Source organism: Pinus tabuliformis, chromosome 2_1 (assembly GCF_031772625.1).
Source record: "Pinus tabuliformis cultivar Carrire ecotype Pingquan chromosome 2_1, CPIR1, whole genome shotgun sequence".
Taxonomy (NCBI): Eukaryota; Viridiplantae; Streptophyta; class Pinopsida; order Pinales; family Pinaceae; genus Pinus; species Pinus tabuliformis.
This window is the reverse complement of record NC_142299.1, coordinates 91,920,356-91,943,028: the sequence shown is the minus strand read 5'-3', so window position 1 is coordinate 91,943,028 and position 22,673 is coordinate 91,920,356. Positions and strand designations below refer to the sequence as shown.

At 38.0% G+C, this 22,673-nt stretch overlaps 1 protein-coding gene across 1 annotated transcript; it reads right to left on the bottom strand.

The window, feature by feature from the left end:
* Window positions 1–21,137: 21,137 nt before the first annotated feature.
* Window positions 21,138–21,636, bottom strand: LOC149198923 (uncharacterized). The gene is made up of 2 exons (XM_089399328.1): window positions 21,525–21,636; window positions 21,138–21,421 (listed from the first exon to the last, which is right to left on the bottom strand). The coding sequence occupies exons 1-2, from the start codon at window positions 21,610–21,612 to the stop codon at window positions 21,162–21,164; spliced, it is 348 nt and encodes a 115-aa protein (XP_089255454.1). The 5' UTR covers window positions 21,613–21,636; the 3' UTR covers window positions 21,138–21,161.
* Window positions 21,637–22,673: the final 1,037 nt, after the last annotated feature.

Sequence of the window (22,673 nt, the reverse complement as noted above, 5' to 3'; positions counted from 1 at the left end):
GACTCCACATTGAGAGATGTCCAAAATATAGTTTGCAGCACCAATATCTTTCATGTCGAATTTGGAGGACAATTGGGTCTTCAAATCCTGGATAATTTCTTTGTCATTTCCAATCAGCAACATATCATCCACATACAAGACCAGATAAATAACACGGTCACCAATTAATTTAAAATACACACAGTGATCTGCTTTGCTTCTAGTGAAGCCAAGTCCCCATATAAATGTATCAAATTTCTGATACCACATCCTTGGTGACTGTTTTAACCCATACAGAGACTTCTTTAACTTGCATACCAGTTCTTTCTTACCCTTCACCGCAAAGCCTTCGGGTTGCTTCATGTAGATTTCCTCTGCCAGATCCCTGTGAAGAAATGTTGTCTTCACATCCATCTGTTCAACCTCAAAATCAAAAGCAGCAATAACGGATAAAAGTATCTAATAGAGGATACCTTGGAAACAGGAGAAAAAATATCACCAAAATCAATTCTCGGCACCTGGGAATAGCCTTTTGCTACCAACTAAGCTTTGTATTTCTCCACCTTTCCTTCAACATTTGTCTTCTTCTTGAACACCCATTTGCCGCCAATGGGTTTCCTTCCAGCCGGCAACTCCACCAGATCCCAAGCCTCATTTTTCTGAAAAGATGCCATTTCATCAACCACGGCCTCTTTCCAGAGTTTTCCATCCTATGAATCTACTACTTCCTTCATAGTTCTAGGATCATCATCGGTAATAGATAAAGAAAAATTTGAACAGAAAGCAAATGGACTATACCTTTCTGACTGCCTTATTTCTCGAACTGATCTTCTCAGACCTGGAGTTTGTGGCTCTTCATCTTCTGATTCCTCCTCTGTTGTAGAGTCTGATTCTTCTTCCTTAAGCTCAAACTCTATCTTCTCAGGTTCCTTTGGTTGGACTTCATGTTTAATAATGTCTTTCACCTCTTTGAACACCACATCTCTGATGTACACAACTTTCCTTGTTATTGGGTTCCAAAGCTTATAACCCTTTAAACCATCCTTATACCCAATAAAGATGTACTTTTCAGATTTACTATCCAACTTGGTGCGTTTCTCCTTTGGAACATGTACATATGCATCACATCCAAATACCCTCAGATGTGAAAGAGAGGGTTTCTTACTAGTCCATACCTCTTGTGGAGTCTTATCCTCCAACGCTGATGAAGGTGATCTGTTGACCAGGTAACATGCTGTCTCCACTGCCTCTGTCCAGAATTCCTGTCCTAACCTGGCACTACTGAGCATGCTTCTTGCCCTTTCCATCAACGTCTTGTTCATTCTTTCTGCAACTCCATTTTGCTGAGGTGTATATGGAGTATTCTTCTGCCATGCTATACCACACTTCTTACAGAATTCTTCAAATTCCTTACTGCAAAACTCTCCACCGTTATCTATCCCAACACCTTTATCTTCTTCTCTGTCTGGTTTTCCACCAGAGTCTTAAATTCTTTAAACCTGTCAAAGACTTCAGATTTCTTCTCAAGGAAATATATCCATGTATTCCTTGAGAAGTCATCTATAAGTGATACATAGTACACAGACTTACCTAGTGATGGAACTTTCAAAGGTCCAAACACATCACTGTGCACAAGCTCTAATATATGTTTCGCCCTCTTACCACCAAAGGGGAAACTCACTTGATTTTGCTTCCCATATACACAATTTTCACAGAAATCAAAATCCAGAGAGCTATTACTCATACCTTCTACCATACCTTTACCATGAAGTATTCGAAGGCCCTTCTCTCCAATATGTCCAAGCCTTTGATGCCATAGCATGGTCTTCTCTCCAGAGACCACTAGATTTTCTGCTCCAATTTCAGGAACCACAAAACTGTTGCACCCATCAACAACAGTGCTACCTTGTAGCTTATACAGATTTCCAGTCCAAACTCCCTGCATCAATACTAGTGCTCCCTGAACCATCTTGCAGTTATCCTTCTCGAACACTGTTTTTACACCTGCATCATCCAACTTGCTTATAGAAATCAGATTTTTGGCTAATGTAGGAATATGCAAAACACCCGGAAGTGTTCTAACCCTTAAACCTTGCAACTTCAACCTTACTTTTCCGCAACCAACAATTCTAGCCTTCTTATCATCCCCTAAGAAGACATCACCACCATCGTATTTCTCATACTCGCAGAACCACTCTCTATGGGGATTGAAGTGAAAGGATGCACTTGAGTCAATCAACCATGCCTCATGATCTACATGTGTACTTGAAGAAGCCAAATACACATCCCCACCTTCATCTGAGGTGGTTTTCACCTCTGCAAAAGGAGCATCATCAGATCCCTTTCCTTTATTAGGAGCTTTAGATTTACAGTCCCTTTTGTAGTGCCCTTCCTTTCCGCATTTCTAGCACACCACCTTTACAGGTTTTCCTGGAGATTTAGATCTCCCACTCGATGACTTATTTTTGTTTCTGTTTTGGGACTGTCCTCGTACAGATAAGGCATCACCATTCTGGCTCTCCATATTTTTCCGTCTCATCTCCTCTGTCAGCAAGGATGAGACTATTTCATCAAACTGCAAGGCAGTTGCATTGCTACCTATTGCAATAACCAGACTATCCCACGAATCTGGTAGAGAACACAACAAACTGATGCACTTATCTTCATTTGAAATTTTAATATCAACAGATGCTAATTGACTTACCACAATATTAAATGCATTCAGATGCTCTGTCACTGAGTCTCCATCTTTCATCCTCAGGTTATACAACTTTTTTTGCAGGAACAGTTTATTCACCAGAGACTTAGATTGGTACAAATTCCCTAACTTGTCCCACAAAGCCTTCGTCGTAGCTTCCCCTGATACATTCAGCAATATTGAATCTGAGACACACAATCGTATTGTGCTCTTTGCCTTCCGATCCAACTTCTTCCATTCTTCATCGGACACTCCCGTTGGTTTAGTACCTGGATCTACTGCAATCCACTGATCTTTATCCACCAACAGATCCTCCATCTTGAGTTTCCACAACTCAAAAATCTGACCATTAAATTTCTCAATCTCCAGCTTTCCACTACTCGCCATCTTCTTTCACCACCAGAATCAATCTCGCAGATCTCCCACTGAACAGGGTCTACCACAGGCCCGAGCGAAACCCCTCAGCAACAGAGGCGTCCCCTTGAAGCCAAAACAACTCTGATACCAAATATAAGTTTTAACCCCGTACAGAAATTACATGCATACGAATTCTAAAACACATAAAATAAATAATGCGAGAGCATAACACATAAAACACATATACACAGATATTTCCCTTGGATCCCAAAACCGGACTACCAGCTTGATTTTTCATTATGTTCCTTTCAATGTTACAATACATATTTATACATGCCGAAGCATCCAATACCATGGACCGAAAACCATCGCGTCCAAAACCATGTGCAAAAAACATGCACAAAACCATAATTAGGTCTGCCCAACCTAATATAGGGTCCAAAACCAAAATTTTCCAGGGCGTTGCCCCGGACTCCATAGAGTGGGGTTACTTGCACCCATCAAACCCCCTGTGACTCCTGTCGCTACGCAATCGGCGCAACGAAGGGGGGGTTCCGCCCCCCCCTCTTCTAACCCCCTGGTTAACTACGTGGGCTAGTCGTGGAAAGAATATAACACAACCCAACAAGAATAAGGACAAAAATTTGAATAGGTATACAATATTCCATACCCACATATATGGGAAAATAAAAGTAGTCAACAGGGATTCAGTGCAACTTTTGAGGAGTTATGTCAACGAAGTTACATTGAAGTCTTCATCATGATGACTGTATCTTATATCCTTATCATTACTGAGACAGTGATTACTATTGAATAGACCTAGTTACATTCCTTCATTATCAGATTGCTGGAGCTTTGGTACTGCTTTTTCCTTATAGACAGAGATGTGATCTATAAAACAAATCCATGATTGCTCATCCTCGTACCTAGTACTCTATAGGAATATCATGACTACATACATTTCATGCCTTATCCATGTAATGCAAAGACTGTCATACTAAGGGTTAGCTCTCCATGAAGTTTAGACCTTACTGCAATAACCCCATCCGAAATCTATACTTCCTTGTCCATTTGAGCATTGATTCATAGGCAGTATATCGATTTGATCTGCGTCTATATTATGCTTATGAGTTCTGGTCATGACTGCACCTAATACCCTAGCCGAGGTGCAATCAGACCCTGCCTTTCCATGCGTGGTCTTGAATGTGTGCTCTCTGCCTTCTTGACTGCAACTCCCTTACCCGAGTCCTTGACTGCTTGTGGGGCACGTGATCATGTTGTTTGCACCCAATACGAAGCCCTCCTTCCTATACGAAGCACTGCTTCCTGCACCCTATACTTGTCATCTCAGAAAATGCAATTAGGGCTTGCTTCATTGACTGTAAATTAGGATAGTGTACATCCTAGGGCACTCCCTCTATGCTCTTCTTCATCAAACCCAAAACAGAATGAAGAGAGATTACAAGAGTGTGTGTGTCAAAGTGACTTGAAGGCCACCTCTATTTATACTAAAACTTGGAGGACAAGTGGGGGTAATTTGGTTGCTGGCCGACCTTGACGAGTTGTCACATAACACAAATAAATTCATATCTCCATGAATACATGTCGGAATCGAATGATTTTTAGATCAATCCTACACCTCTCGACGAGAGGAATCCAAGAAAAATATTAGCGGCCATAAATAAGAAGACCCTCATGGAGTTTGGCCCTAGTTGCCAATTTTAACAGAAAGGCTTGAAAGAGGAAGATTACAAGAAGGTTGTTGATCTCTCTTAGAAGGAGATCTATTTAAAAGGCTCATTGAAAGGTATCTTTGAAGAAAGCATCAAAGGATCTTGATATCATTCATCACTCTTGAAAGTTGTTGTTGAAGGAACCATATTTCAAGGATATCACTGAAGTCTCTTTGAAGATCTTGAAAGCATCAAGATAGTTGGAGACATTATCAAAGAAGAAGACTCTTGATTGACAAGTATCATATTATTTCTCTATGTCTGAATCTACGGGATCATATGGGTTCTTTCTGCAAGGAAAGCAATAAGCTCATTGGATCAACAAATTTCCTAGCATGGAAGAAAATGATTGACCTGGCACTTGCGGAACATGAAGTAATGGAATATGTTCTTGGTGAAGTTGTTGAACCCAGCAAAGATAAAACTCAAGAACTAGCAAAATAGTTCCCTTTGTTGTTGATTTAAAGACTTCTAAGGTTGTGTATGATAAGCTAGTAAAGTTGTACTCTATAAGTACATCAGGTCAAAAGATTTACTTGAGAAACCAATTATATTGTATAAGGAAATCAAAGGATGAAGACACAGCCTCCCATCTGATGAAGATTTCTAAAATAAGAGATCAATTGCATGGTCTTGGGGAGACAATTATTTACTGTGAGATGACCATTTGTGTATTGAATGCTTTGCCACCAGAATGGAGCAATTTTGCAACTAACATTTACTCTAAGAAAGATACAACTCCTTTTGATGAGTTGTGGACTCAATGCATCTTGGAAGAGAGCAGGATCAAGGCAAAGGATGACATTGAATCAAATGAACAATCTCAAGCCTTTATTGCAAGAACCAAGGATTTGAAGAAGGGAAAGTTTGGAAAGTCCAAGAAGAATCCAGATATGTCGAGGGTTCAATGCTTTGGATGCAATGAATATGGACACTTTAAAAGGGATTGTCCAATCAAGTAGAACAACAAAAGAAAGGAAAGAAGTGAAGCTCACACAATTGAAGATAAGGGAGAACCAGAGAAGAAGCCAAAAAGAGAGATGTCAAAGATCTTTACTATTGAAGAAGGCATCCTCTCTAACAGGTTCTTTATGAAGTTAATCTTTCCTTCATTAGAATAGAATATTGTTGTTTACTCTAGAAGGGTTTTGATTTTGTATGGCATCATAGGTAGAAGCATGTGATAGTAGAAGAATTGGAGTCTACTTAATTAAGTTGCTTCAATAAGAGTCATCTAGTTTATGAATTAGAAGATTAGGACCATTTTGCGTATTATTGTTCATCCAAGCATTATCTAACATTATGTCAGAGGTAGTCATTTTGCTAAGATGGATCATCAAGATCCTATAAAAACCATCATTTTGGAAGGTTAAGCATTATGACAAGGTTAGTATATATTCCATATAGTGTGGAAACAATACTCTTGAAGGATGAGAGAATCCAGTTGGTCAAATTGAAGGCTCATTTAAGGTCAAATAACTAGATGATTATATGGATGCATAGGGATGCATATTAGAAGTAACTCTTCTCTTGGGTAGGATTCATATGTACAGAATCCTGTAGAAAAAGTTGACCATAAAATATGCTTACTATGGTTATACGATGCTTAAAAGAAGAATTTGACTTACTCTAGAATGAATAAAGGATCAAGACTTTCTCACTAGATTATATAGAAAAGTGATCAACATCCAGTATAGTCTCCAAAACAAAATTATAACTTGTAATCAAGTTCGATCCTTGGGCACTATGATGCATGAAGGAAGATTCTTGTGGAGATGGACCATGAGGATGTCGATGTTTTGATGAGAAAGCCATCACAATGAGGTAAGTCTAATATTTTGTTATTGGTTATATGGTTAACATATTACCTTGCTACCTAGAAAGATATTGCAAGAATATATGATGAATGTTAAGGCAAGCTCAACATATGATCTTGGTAATTATGAAGTCAAGATGTTTTCATCTTGGGATTAAAAGGTAGCAGTGCAAGAAGATAACCTGCAGTTCAAGCTCATATAAAGGAGATCACTGCCATGAGGAAGTTATGATTAGCTTGAAGTTTGGTAAGGCTCAATATAATGCCTTCATTAATGATGAAAAGATGAAAGTGATGTACAAGATTGATGACATGAACCCTGTAACAAGATTGAAGGAAGAAGATGGCTCCAAGATACCTAGAAAAGAAGAAAGCTCAACATAATGAGATACGAAGGAAAGAGGGAGCCATGCATCTATCTTCATAAAAAAACAGGTAGTTGATACTCTTATGAAGACAAGCTAGAAAGCTTGTGGCTATGACTTTCTAATAATAAAAAGTTGTGAATCTCCTTTATGCTTTAGAGGGAGTATGAAGTCTACAAGATATTAGTGAAGGAGCAAGAATCTATTCCAAGTAAGAATAGGGATCTCCTCTCTGGTTGAGAGGGAGTGATGATGAACATCACATGTGCATTCTCTTCTTCATGTGTCATGCACTTGACCAGGACTAACAGCGATAAGTCTAAGTGAAAGACATGGAGAGAGAATGGTGGAGGATTGGATAAGCATTTGTGGTTTCCTTAAGGATAGACAATCCAAGAAAGGAAAGGTATCGACATTCTTTGAGGATAAGACAAGTATCCAAGATAAGATTGGTCGAAGAGGACTGATATTATTTAAGGATTAAGGGATAAAAATCCAAGATAAGAATAGTCCTAAAAGGACATACCTTGTGAACATTAGGATGAGGTATGTGCCTTAGAGGTAATGTGATGTCTCATGTAAAGCCTCCCAACATAATGCTCTTAAATGAAATTGAGCTTGTCTAGTTAGGCCTCAAAGACAGTGCTGGTTATAATGTCGATGCTTGCAATTGCCTTATCAATCTGAATCTTCTTATGAGAACTCTTCAATTTGAGAATGATGTTGTACTCTTCAGGGAGTGTTGAAAATGTAACTAGTTTCGGTTTTCATAGTTGTTATTGTACTCATTTCAATATGTATATCTTAAGTAACAAACAAAAGAAAAAAGAAAATTGTTATTTTAAAGGCATGGGTTTCATGCTTCTTATTGATGGTCTTCTAGGTAAAAGCATGTTCTTCATGCTTCTAGGGTTTGTTAGGTCACGGGATTTATTGTTATGAGTCAAGAGAGTCAACATCATGATTATAAGACCCTTCTGGGCAAAATGTACCTTGTAAAAGAATTGATTTTGTCTAGAAAGTCCTAGAAACCTCCAAAGTACAAGTTAGCCCTGGCAGCTACAAGTCAACCTAAAGGAGGGAATTCGACCCCCTAGAAAGGCTATAAATAGGAGCAATTTCGACCTCATTTGGCACATTCACACACACAAGTTCGATCTCTCAAGAAGAAGTTCGACTTGAAACTGGGAGAAGCAAAACAAGAAGAGTGAAGGTCTAGAAGACAATGAGAATCCAAAAAGAAAAAGAAAGGCTTGTTTTTGGGCTCCATCTTTCTCACACGTGCGAAATCTAGGGTTTCTATAGCTTCCAGGAAGGCTGAAACTGCAAGTCCGAATTGCAGGAGATCAAGTTGCAGGATCAAGCTGTTGGAAGGGCGAGTATTCTAATTTGACTTTATTGACCTTGGGAGACATTGTCTTGCTCAAAGAAGGATCTCTTGAAAGATTTCCATGTGCCTGAATTAGGGTTTCTGCAACAATTACAAAGCTGAAGTTGCAGGGTCGAAGTTGGGGGACGAAACTAAATTTAGAAGCAAGTTGAAGCAGGATCAAACCTTGCCAATCTGATTTACTTGGAAGAGCTTCTTGGAGGGCTGACTTGGTACTTGGAGGAGGACTTGGTCTAGGCTTTGAGTGTTGGTTGTCTCATTTGAAGCAGATTCTATAAGAAGAAAAGAGATTTTATGGGTTTTCACTTTAGAGGGGTTTTGCCCTGACTTGGAGGCTAATTTAGGTTTCTACTGCCTTTACTATTCTGCTCTTGATAATTGTTTGATGAAGAAGATCTAATTAAAAAAACAAAAAGATAAATAAAGTTCACAAGCAATTATTAAAGTTAAGGAAAATCTAAATTAATAACTGCCATATTGCATTTTCCAACACTCCTATGCCCTGAAAAACAGTTGGTGTATTCCCCTTAACATTGGGGTAACATAGAGCTAATGCTTTGTATGCATTTCGTAATGGTTAGAAACAACCTTTATTGTCACATAGAACATGAGTTTGACGTTTTTTAGGCTTTTCTTGCATTTTTGCTTTTAAATGAGCAAGAAAAATACAATAACAGGAAAGGCGTACATACTTCCAAGAGCCGGAGGAGCTCGCTTCTCCGATTGATAAATGGCAGTGACGAATCCTCCTCTGTAAATATGCGTTTTAAATCATCCTCAAAACCGTTCCAGTCCCTTTCTCCATTTTCATCAAGCTCTCTTACGTGCCCTAAAACGACCTAACTACACGGAATCCAAAATGGAATTAGAGCTCCTTCACTTTCTATCAAGTTACAGTCAACACAAGATCGCTAGCCACGTTAAGCAAATGCCAGATTCTTTTCGATTAATAAAGACATTTAGCCTAATCTTGGCAGATATTTTAGTTCAGAACGTGAAACCCTAAAAGCTTCATATCTGACACATTTCTAACCCAATTTACTTGATATTTAAATCTTGGAATGTCAGTTTCTGTAAAGCATCAGTTACCTCCGTGCAAACTCGGAGCAGCAAGCCCTGATCAGCGGCGGAACTTGAATTTGGTATAGATGAATTAACCAGAACCTTTACTAGAGGGATCGCGTGTGCTTCGACTCTGTCAAGTAAGAGAACTTCCTCCATATATCTTAGCGCAATTCTCTCTTGCAGATTACTGCAAGAAGAATTGTTGATGTCTGGAATGTGCATGAATACCATAGCTGTAAAAAGGAGCAAAGTCTCCTATATTAAATTTCTGCGTTAGAGAGCAAAGTCTCCTATATTGTACAAGCGATTTGCGGAGGTTGTAGAATTTAGGAGTACCTTTGAGCAGCTGTGTGCCGATGTCTTTATTGTCAACCAGCTTCTCGACGATCCATTCCCAGGGCAAGGCCGCTGAAGCTTTAGCCATGGCGGATTCCTCTATTCCGCCCATGAGCCGGTAATTTACACGACACGCATGTATAGCATCGCAATTCGCGGTTCATTGACGGCAATCATCTCCTCAAATATGTTCGAAATGGAAAATGTACTTCGAGGGCCCATAAGGCAAAAATATCAACGTGATAAACCAAAAGCTTTTGAAACGTTAGAAAGAGATTGCTCCTTTGAACACTACCCAGTATATTTTTGAAGTGGGTAAAGGGAAGGATAGAAGTGTTATTTAGTTTAATTATAGTTAAATTAGAGTAAACATATTGAATTCAAGCTAGTTTTAAGATTTAGAATTTAATTTTTGTTGTTTGGTAATTTGTACAATTTAAAAGTAAGGTGTTGATTTCAATGTTTGTGTGAATTTGTAGAATTTAAAAGCAGGGTTTTGATTTCAATGTTTGTGCAAATTTAGTTTTTAAAAACTATAATCTATTCATTCTAGTCAGGAGATTTTGTTTTGGTGTATTTGGGCAATTTCTACATATTTTCTGCACCTCATCATTGTTGAATTAACTCTGTTGGGTTGAACGAATGGTTGGAATCAAAGTAGCTAAAAAAGCTTGAACAGGTGCAAATCGTTGGATGGGATGATCGCAGACTAATTAAAGTTGCAAAGGTTTTGAAATATTTGATAGGATGTTCTTCATCTCCCCTTAATTATATCTAAGTTATATTAACAAAATAGAGTTTATAATAATTGGTATATTTTTCAATTGGTGTTTATAATAATTGGTATTTTTTTAATTGAAAAATAGTAATTTAAAATAAATTTAAGATTAACAATGGAAATTGATATTAGCAACCCATGACCATATATCAACTAATTACCATATATTATAGGATGTTTGCAATGATTTCAAATTGCAACAGAGCTGTTGTTTCTCACTGTGATGCGTATTCTCTTACCATGAGTGGCGGATCTTCATACATTCCCTAATGCCATCAATAAACACATTTTTTTTCCATCCACGTTACAATCAAAGAGCTACATTTAATGTCATTGTCCAAATATTGAATTTATTACATAATTAAATAACTACAATTAATTCCATGAAATTACTAAATGAAAATGTCGTGATTATGTTACATGCATACTATTATAAGTTTTAGGAATATAGTTAAGACTCCAAAGATTGCAAAATACAGGCAATCTTATTTTATTGATTGGATTTGGATTACCTCGAGAGTACAAGAAATATTTAGATTTTATTAATTGGATTTAAAAAATCTTAGCGATTTTTTTAGGCCTGTGAATTTGTATTTAGATTTTATTAATTGGATTTAAAAAGCTTGGCGATTTCTTTAGGCATGTGAATTTGTCTTAAATATCACTGGCTAGAGATGCCAACATAGAACATTAGTAATGGACCTTTTAATTATTTTTGCAACCTCTCTTACCTTAAAAAAAATAATCTATCAAAAGCCATAATGGTTAGACACCGTGAGAGGACATTTATGATGGCCCATTTAATTATTCTTGTGGCTTCAGTCCTCCCTCCTGAACCTAATGCAATGAAATGACATATAATAGTTCTAGAATGAGAGGCCAAATGGAGTAGCATTTCAGTTTAGGTCGTGATGTATCAGTGACATACAATTCACAGTCCGGTAAGAAATATGGAAGGCAGTACCAAAATGGAAATGGTAGCATAAATATGGGAGAGATAAAACTAAGATTTAGTTAATGCAAATTTTAACAAGATTATCTCTGAAAAGCATTATTAGGTTTTATGTTATATACCTAGGGGGGATAATATGGGGTACAAAGGGAGGTACCCAAGGGAATAATGTAATAATGGGATGGGCCATAGTAATAAATAAGGTGGTTAACCCGTATCATGTAAGGGACCACAAGTAGTTAGTAATAATGTAATGGGCCCATGGTATTAGATAGATGGTATTGAGGGAACCATGGTAATGACCCATGGTATTGTATGTATGAGGCCTATATAGAGGCTAAAGACTCCACATTGAGAGATGTCCAAAATATAGTTTGCAGCACCAATATCTTTCATGTCGAATTTGGAGGACAATTGGGTCTTCAAATCCTGGATAATTTCTTTGTCATTTCCAATCAGCAACATATCATCCACATACAAGACCAGATAAATAACACGGTCACCAATTAATTTAAAATACACACAGTGATCTGCTTTGCTTCTAGTGAAGCCAAGTCCCCATATAAATGTATCAAATTTCTGATACCACATCCTTGGTGACTGTTTTAACCCATACAGAGACTTCTTTAACTTGCATACCAGTTCTTTCTTACCCTTCACCGCAAAGCCTTCGGGTTGCTTCATGTAGATTTCCTCTGCCAGATCCCTGTGAAGAAATGTTGTCTTCACATCCATCTGTTCAACCTCAAAATCAAAAGCAGCAATAACGGATAAAAGTATCTAATAGAGGATACCTTGGAAACAGGAGAAAAAATATCACCAAAATCAATTCTCGGCACCTGGGAATAGCCTTTTGCTACCAACTAAGCTTTGTATTTCTCCACCTTTCCTTCAACATTTGTCTTCTTCTTGAACACCCATTTGCCGCCAATGGGTTTCCTTCCAGCCGGCAACTCCACCAGATCCCAAGCCTCATTTTTCTGAAAAGATGCCATTTCATCAACCACGGCCTCTTTCCAGAGTTTTCCATCCTATGAATCTACTACTTCCTTCATAGTTCTAGGATCATCATCGGTAATAGATAAAGAAAAATTTGAACAGAAAGCAAATGGACTATACCTTTCTGACTGCCTTATTTCTCGAACTGATCTTCTCAGACCTGGAGTTTGTGGCTCTTCATCTTCTGATTCCTCCTCTGTTGTAGAGTCTGATTCTTCTTCCTTAAGCTCAAACTCTATCTTCTCAGGTTCCTTTGGTTGGACTTCATGTTTAATAATGTCTTTCACCTCTTTGAACACCACATCTATGATGTACACAACTTTCCTTGTTATTGGGTTCCAAAGCTTATAACCCTTTAAACCATCCTTATACCCAATAAAGATGTACTTTTCAGATTTACTATCCAACTTGGTGCGTTTCTCCTTTGGAACATGTACATATGCATCACATCCAAATACCCTCAGATGTGAAAGAGAGGGTTTCTTACTAGTCCATACCTCTTGTGGAGTCTTATCCTCCAACGCTGATGAAGGTGATCTGTTGACCAGGTAACATGCTGTCTCCACTGCCTCTGTCCAGAATTCCTGTCCTAACCTGGCACTACTGAGCATGCTTCTTGCCCTTTCCATCAACGTCTTGTTCATTCTTTCTGCAACTCCATTTTGCTGAGGTGTATATGGAGTATTCTTCTGCCATGCTATACCACACTTCTTACAGAATTCTTCAAATTCCTTACTGCAAAACTCTCCACCGTTATCTATCCCAACACCTTTATCTTCTTCTCTGTCTGGTTTTCCACCAGAGTCTTAAATTCTTTAAACCTGTCAAAGACTTCAGATTTCTTCTCAAGGAAATATATCCATGTATTCCTTGAGAAGTCATCTATAAGTGATACATAGTACACAGACTTACCTAGTGATGGAACTTTCAAAGGTCCAAACACATCACTGTGCACAAGCTCTAATATATGTTTCGCCCTCTTACCACCAAAGGGGAAACTCACTTGATTTTGCTTCCCATATACACAATTTTCACAGAAATCAAAATCCAGAGAGCTATTACTCATACCTTCTACCATACCTTTACCATGAAGTATTCGAAGGCCCTTCTCTCCAATATGTCCAAGCCTTTGATGCCATAGCATGGTCTTCTCTCCAGAGACCACTAGATTTTCTGCTCCAATTTCAGGAACCACAAAACTGTTGCACCCATCAACAACAGTGCTACCTTGTAGCTTATACAGATTTCCAGTCCAAACTCCCTGCATCAATACTAGTGCTCCCTGAACCATCTTGCAGTTATCCTTCTCGAACACTGTTTTTACACCTGCATCATCCAACTTGCTTATAGAAATCAGATTTTTGGCTAATGTAGGAATATGCAAAACACCCGGAAGTGTTCTAACCCTTAAACCTTGCAACTTCAACCTTACTTTTCCGCAACCAACAATTCTAGCCTTCTTATCATCCCCTAAGAAGACATCACCACCATCGTATTTCTCATACTCGCAGAACCACTCTCTATGGGGATTGAAGTGAAAGGATGCACTTGAGTCAATCAACCATGCCTCATGATCTACATGTGTACTTGAAGAAGCCAAATACACATCCCCACCTTCATCTGAGGTGGTTTTCACCTCTGCAAAAGGAGCATCATCAGATCCCTTTCCTTTATTAGGAGCTTTAGATTTACAGTCCCTTTTGTAGTGCCCTTCCTTTCCGCATTTCTAGCACACCACCTTTACAGGTTTTCCTGGAGATTTAGATCTCCCACTCGATGACTTATTTTTGTTTCTGTTTTGGGACTGTCCTCGTACAGATAAGGCATCACCATTCTGGCTCTCCATATTTTTCCGTCTCATCTCCTCTGTCAGCAAGGATGAGACTATTTCATCAAACTGCAAGGCAGTTGCATTGCTACCTATTGCAATAACCAGACTATCCCACGAATCTGGTAGAGAACACAACAAACTGATGCACTTATCTTCATTTGAAATTTTAATATCAACAGATGCTAATTGACTTACCACAATATTAAATGCATTCAGATGCTCTGTCACTGAGTCTCCATCTTTCATCCTCAGGTTATACAACTTTTTTTGCAGGAACAGTTTATTCACCAGAGACTTAGATTGGTACAAATTCCCTAACTTGTCCCACAAAGCCTTCGTCGTAGCTTCCCCTGATACATTCAGCAATATTGAATCTGAGACACACAATCGTATTGTGCTCTTTGCCTTCCGATCCAACTTCTTCCATTCTTCATCGGACACTCCCGTTGGTTTAGTACCTGGATCTACTGCAATCCACTGATCTTTATCCACCAACAGATCCTCCATCTTGAGTTTCCACAACTCAAAAATCTGACCATTAAATTTCTCAATCTCCAGCTTTCCACTACTCGCCATCTTCTTTCACCACCAGAATCAATCTCGCAGATCTCCCACTGAACAGGGTCTACCACAGGCCCGAGCGAAACCCCTCAGCAACAGAGGCGTCCCCTTGAAGCCAAAACAACTCTGATACCAAATATAAGTTTTAACCCCGTACAGAAATTACATGCATACGAATTCTAAAACACATAAAATAAATAATGCGAGAGCATAACACATAAAACACATATACACAGATATTTCCCTTGGATCCCAAAACCGGACTACCAGCTTGATTTTTCATTATGTTCCTTTCAATGTTACAATACATATTTATACATGCCGAAGCATCCAATACCATGGACCGAAAACCATCGCGTCCAAAACCATGTGCAAAAAACATGCACAAAACCATAATTAGGTCTGCCCAACCTAATATAGGGTCCAAAACCAAAATTTTCCAGGGCGTTGCCCCGGACTCCATAGAGTGGGGTTACTTGCACCCATCAAACCCCCTGTGACTCCTGTCGCTACGCAATCGGCGCAACGAAGGGGGGGTTCCGCCCCCCCCTCTTCTAACCCCCTGGTTAACTACGTGGGCTAGTCGTGGAAAGAATATAACACAACCCAACAAGAATAAGGACAAAAATTTGAATAGGTATATAATATTCCATACCCACATATATGGGAAAATAAAAGTAGTCAACAGGGATTCAGTGCAACTTTTGAGGAGTTATGTCAACGAAGTTACATTGAAGTCTTCATCATGATGACTGTATCTTATATCCTTATCATTACTGAGACAGTGATTACTATTGAATAGACCTAGTTACATTCCTTCATTATCAGATTGCTGGAGCTTTGGTACTGCTTTTTCCTTATAGACAGAGATGTGATCTATAAAACAAATCCATGATTGCTCATCCTCGTACCTAGTACTCTATAGGAATATCATGACTACATACATTTCATGCCTTATCCATGTAATGCAAAGACTGTCATACTAAGGGTTAGCTCTCCATGAAGTTTAGACCTTACTGCAATAACCCCATCCGAAATCTATACTTCCTTGTCCATTTGAGCATTGATTCATAGGCAGTATATCGATTTGATCTGCGTCTATATTATGCTTATGAGTTCTGGTCATGACTGCACCTAATACCCTAGCCGAGGTGCAATCAGACCCTGCCTTTCCATGCGTGGTCTTGAATGTGTGCTCTCTGCCTTCTTGACTGCAACTCCCTTACCCGAGTCCTTGACTGCTTGTGGGGCACGTGATCATGTTGTTTGCACCCAATACGAAGCCCTCCTTCCTATACGAAGCACTGCTTCCTGCACCCTATACTTGTCATCTCAGAAAATGCAATTAGGGCTTGCTTCATTGACTGTAAATTAGGATAGTGTACATCCTAGGGCACTCCCTCTATGCTCTTCTTCATCAAACCCAAAACAGAATGAAGAGAGATTACAAGAGAGTGTGTGTCAAAGTGACTTGAAGGCCACCTCTATTTATACTAAAACTTGGAGGACAAGTGTAATTTGGTTGCTGGCCGACCTTGACGAGTTGTCACATAACACAAATAAATTCATATCTCCATGAATACATGTCGGAATCGAATGATTTTTAGATCAATCCTACACCTCTCGACGAGAGGAATCCAAGAAAAATATTAAATAAGAAGAATGGAGTTTGGCCCTAGTTGCCAATTTCTTGAAAGAGGAAGATTACAAGAAGGTTGTTGATCTCTCTTAGAAGGAGATCTATTTAAAAGGCTCATTGAAAGGTATCTTTGAAGAAAGCATCAAAGGATCTTGATATCATTCATCACTCTTGAAAGTTGTTGTTGAAGGAACCATATTTCAAGGATATCACTGAAGTCTCTTTGAAGATCTTGAAAGCATCAAGATAGTTGGAGACATTATCAAAGAAGAAGACTCTTGATTGACAAGTATCATATTATTTCTCTATGTCTGAATCTACGGGATCATATGGGTTCTTTCTGCAAGGAAAGCAATAAGCTCATTGGATCAACAAATTTCCTAGCATGGAAGAAAATGATTGACCTGGCACTTGCGGAACATGAAGTAATGGAATATGTTCTTGGTGAAGTTGTTGAACCCAGCAAAGATAAAACTCAAGAACTAGCAAAATAGTTCCCTTTGTTGTTGATTTAAAGACTTCTAAGGTTGTGTATGATAAGCTAGTAAAGTTGTACTCTATAAGTACATCAGGTCAAAAGATTTACTTGAGAAACCAATTATATTGTATAAGGAAATCAAAGGATGAAGACACAGCCTCCCATCTGATGAAGATTTCTAAAATAAGAGATCAATTGCATGGTCTTGGGGAGACAATTATTTACTGTGAGATGACCATTTGTGTATTGAATGCTTTGCCACCAGAATGGAGCAATTTTGCAACTAACATTTACTCTAAGAAAGATACAACTCCTTTTGATGAGTTGTGGACTCAATGCATCTTGGAAGAGAGCAGGATCAAGGCAAAGGATGACATTGAATCAAATGAACAATCTCAAGCCTTTATTGCAAGAACCAAGGATTTGAAGAAGGGAAAGTTTGGAAAGTCCAAGAAGAATCCAGATATGTCGAGGGTTCAATGCTTTGAATGCAATGAATATGGACACTTTAAAAGGGATTGTCCAATCAAGTAGAACAACAAAAGAAAGGAAAGAAGTGAAGCTCACACAATTGAAGATAAGGGAGAACCAGAGAAGAAGCCAAAAAGAGAGATGTCAAAGATCTCTACTATTGAAGAAGGCATCCTCTCTAACAGGTTCTTTATGAATTTAATCTTTCCTTCATTTAGAATAGCATGCATTGTTGTTTACTCTAGAAGGGTTTTGATTTTGTATGGCATCATAGGTAGAAGCATGTGATAGTAGAAGAATTGGAGTCTACTTAATTAAGTTGCTTCAATAAGAGTCATCTAGTTTATGAATTAGAAGATTAGGACCATTTTGCGTATTATTGTTCATCCAAGCATTATCTAACATTATGTCAGAGGTAGTCATTTTGCTAAGATGGATCATCAAGATCCTATAAAAACCATCATTTTGGAAGGTTAAGCATTATGACAAGGTTAGTATATATTCCATATAGTGTGGAAACAATACTCTTGAAGGATGAGAGAATCCAGTTGGTCAAATTGAAGGCTCATTTAAGGTCAAATAACTAGATGATTATATGGATGCATAGGGATGCATATTAGAAGTAACTCTTCTCTTGGGTAGGATTCATATGTACAGAATCCTGTAGAAAAAGTTGACCATAAAATATGCTTACTATGGTTATACGATGCTTAAAAGAAGAATTTGACTTACTCTAGAATGAATAAAGGATCAAGACTTTCTCACTAGATTATATAGAAAAGTGATCAACATCCAGTATAGTCTCCAAAACAAAATTATAACTTGTAATCAAGTTCGATCCTTGGGCACTATGATGCATGAAGGAAGATTCTTGTGGAGATGGACCATGAGGATGTCGATGTTTTGATGAGAAAGCCATCACAATGAGGTAAGTCTAATATTTTGTTATTGGTTATATGGTTAACATATTACCTTGCTACCTAGAAAGATATTGCAAGAATATATGATGAATGTTAAGGCAAGCTCAACATATGATCTTGGTAATTATGAAGTCAAGATGTTTTCATCTTGGGATTAAAAGGTAGCAGTGCAAGAAGATAACCTGCAGTTCAAGCTCATATAAAGGAGATCACTGCCATGAGGAAGTTATGATTAGCTTGAAGTTTGGTAAGGCTCAATATAATGCCTTCATTAATGATGAAAAGATGAAAGTGATGTACAAGATTGATGACATGAACCCTGTAACAAGATTGAAGGAAGAAGATGGCTCCAAGATACCTAGAAAAGAAGAAAGCTCAACATAATGAGATACGAAGGAAAGAGGGAGCCATGCATCTATCTTCATAAAAAAACAGGTAGTTGATACTCTTATGAAGACAAGCTAGAAAGCTTGTGGCTATGACTTTCTAATAATAAAAAGTTGTGAATCTCCTTTATGCTTTAGAGGGAGTATGAAGTCTACAAGATATTAGTGAAGGAGCAAGAATCTATTCCAAGTAAGAATAGGGATCTCCTCTCTGGTTGAGAGGGAGTGATGATGAACATCACATGTGCATTCTCTTCTTCATGTGTCATGCACTTGACCAGGACTAACAGCGATAAGTCTAAGTGAAAGACATGGAGAGAGAATGGTGGAGGATTGGATAAGCATTTGTGGTTTCCTTAAGGATAGACAATCCAAGAAAGGAAAGGTATCGACATTCTTTGAGGATAAGACAAGTATCCAAGATAAGATTGGTCGAAGAGGACTGATATTATTTAAGGATTAAGGGATAAAAATCCAAGATAAGAATAGTCCTAAAAGGACATACCTTGTGAACATTAGGATGAGGTATGTGCCTTAGAGGTAATGTGATGTCTCATGTAAAGCCTCCCAACATAATGCTCTTAAATGAAATTGAGCTTGTCTAGTTAGGCCTCAAAGACAGTGCTGGTTATAATGTCGATGCTTGCAATTGCCTTATCAATCTGAATCTTCTTATGAGAACTCTTCAATTTGAGAATGATGTTGTACTCTTCAGGGAGTGTTGAAAATGTAACTAGTTTCGGTTTTCATAGTTGTTATTGTACTCATTTCAATATGTATATCTTAAGTAACAAACAAAAGAAAAAAGAAAATTGTTATTTTAAAGGCATGGGTTTCATGCTTCTTATTGATGGTCTTCTAGGTAAAAGCATGTTCTTCATGCTTCTAGGGTTTGTTAGGTCACGAGATTTATTGTTATGAGTCAAGAGAGTCAACATCATGATTATAAGACCCTTCTGGGCAAAATGTACCTTGTAAAAGAATTGATTTTGTCTAGAAAGTCCTAGAAACCTCCAAAGTACAAGTTAGCCCTGGCAGCTACAAGTCAACCTAAAGGAGGGAATTCGACCCCCTAGAAAGGCTATAAATAGGAGCAATTTCGACCTCATTTGGCACATTCACACACACAAGTTCGATCTCTCAAGAAGAAGTTCGACTTGAAACTAGGAGAAGCAAAACAAGAAGAGTGAAGGTCTAGAAGACAATGAGAATCCAAAAAGAAAAAGAAAGGCTTGTTTTTGGGCTCCATCTTTCTCACACGTGCGAAATCTAGGGTTTCTATAGCTTCCAGGAAGGCTGAAACTGCAAGTCCGAATTGCAGGAGATCAAGTTGCAGGATCAAGCTGTTGGAAGGGCGAGTATTCTAATTTGACTTTATTGACCTTGGGAGACATTGTCTTGCTCAAAGAAGGATCTCTTGAAAGATTTCCATGTGCCTGAATTAGGGTTTCTGCAACAATTACAAAGCTGAAGTTGCAGGGTCGAAGTTGGGGGACGAAACTAAAGTTAGAAGCAAGTTGAAGCAGGATCAAACCTTGCCAATCTGATTTACTTGGAAGAGCTTCTTGGAGGGCTGACTTGGTACTTGGAGGAGGACTTGGTCTAGGCTTTGAGTGTTGGTTGTCTCATTTGAAGCAGATTCTATAAGAAGAAAAGAGATTTTATGGGTTTTCACTTTAGAGGGGTTTTGCCCTGACTTGGAGGCTAATTTAGGTTTCTACTGCCTTTACTATTCTGCTCTTGATAATTGTTTGATGAAGAAGATCTAATTAAAAAAACAAAAAGATAAATAAAGTTCACAAGCAATTATTAAAGTTAAGGAAAATCTAAATTAATAACTGCCATATTGCATTTTCCAACACTCCTATGCCCTGAAAAACAGTTGGTGTATTCCCCTTAACATTGGGCTAACATAGAGCTAATGCTTTGTATGCATTTCGTAATGGTTAGAAACAACCTTTATTGTCACATAGAACATGAGTTTGACGTTTTTTAGGCTTTTCTTGCATTTTTGCTTTTAAATGAGCAAGAAAAATACAATAACAGGAAAGGCGTACATACTTCCAAGAGCCGGAGGAGCTCGCTTCTCCGATTGATAAATGGCAGTGACGAATCCTCCTCTGTAAATATGCGTTTTAAATCATCCTCAAAACCGTTCCAGTCCCTTTCTCCATTTTCATCAAGCTCTCTTACGTGCCCTAAAACGACCTAACTACACGGAATCCAAAATGGAATTAGAGCTCCTTCACTTTCTATCAAGTTACAGTCAACACAAGATCGCTAGCCACGTTAAGCAAATGCCAGATTCTTTTCGATTAATAAAGACATTTAGCCTAATCTTGGCAGATATTTTAGTTCAGAACGTGAAACCCTAAAAGCTTCATATCTGACACATTTCTAACCCAATTTACTTGATATTTAAATCTTGGAATGTCAGTTTCTGTAAAGCATCAGTTACCTCCGTGCAAACTCGGAGCAGCAAGCCCTGATCAGCGGCGGAACTTGAATTTGGTATAGATGAATTAACCAGAACCTTTACTAGAGGGATCGCGTGTGCTTCGACTCTGTCAAGTAAGAGAACTTCCTCCATATATCTTAGCGCAATTCTCTCTTGCAGATTACTGCAAGAAGAATTGTTGATGTCTGGAATGTGCATGAATACCATAGCTGTAAAAAGGAGCAAAGTCTCCTATATTAAATTTCTGCGTTAGAGAGCAAAGTCTCCTATATTGTACAAGCGATTTGCGGAGGTTGTAGAATTTAGGAGTACCTTTGAGCAGCTGTGTGCCGATGTCTTTATTGTCAACCAGCTTCTCGACGATCCATTCCCAGGGCAAGGCCGCTGAAGCTTTAGCCATGGCGGATTCCTCTATTCCGCCTATGAGCCGGTAATTTACACGACACGCATGTATAGCATCGCAATTCGCGGTTCATTGACGGCAATCATCTCCTCAAATATGTTCGAAATGGAAAATGTACTTCGAGGGCCCATAAGGCAAAAATATCAACGTGATAAACCAAAAGCTTTTGAAACGTTAGAAAGAGATTGCTCCTTTGAACACTACCCAGTATATTTTTGAAGTGGGTAAAGGGAAGGATAGAAATGTTATTTAGTTTAATTATAGTTAAATTAGAGTAAGCATATTGAATTCAAGCTAGTTTTAAGATTTAGAATTTAATTTTTGTTGTTTGGTAATTTGTACAATTTAAAAGTAAGGTGTTGATTTCAATGTTTGTGTGAATTTGTAGAATTTAAAAGCAGGGTTTTGATTTCAATGTTTGTGCAAATTTAGTTTTTAAAAACTATAATCTATTCATTCTAGTCAGGAGATTTTGTTTTGGTGTATTTGGGCAATTTCTACATATTTTCTGCACCTCATCATTGTTGAATTAACTCTGTTGGGTTGAACGAATGGTTGGAATCAAAGTAGCTAAAAAAGCTTGAACAGGTGCAAATCGTTGGATGGGATGATCACAGACTAATTAAAGTTGCAAAGGTTTTGAAATATTTGATAGGATGTTCTTCATCTCCCCTTAATTATATCTAAGTTATATTAACAAAATAGAGTTTATAATAATTGGTATATTTTTCAATTGGTGTTTATAATAATTGGTATTTTTTTAATTGAAAAATAGTAATTTAAAATAAATTTAAGATTAACAATGGAAATTGATATTAGCAACCCATGACCATATATCAACTAATTACCATATATTATAGGATGTTTGCAATGATTTCAAATTGCAACAGAGCTGTTGTTTCTCACTGTGATGCGTATTCTCTTACCATGAGTGGCGGATCTTCATACATTCCCTAATGCCATCAATAAACACATTTTTTTTCCATCCACGTTACAATCAAAGAGCTACATTTAATGTCATTGTCCAAATATTGAATTTATTACATAATTAAATAACT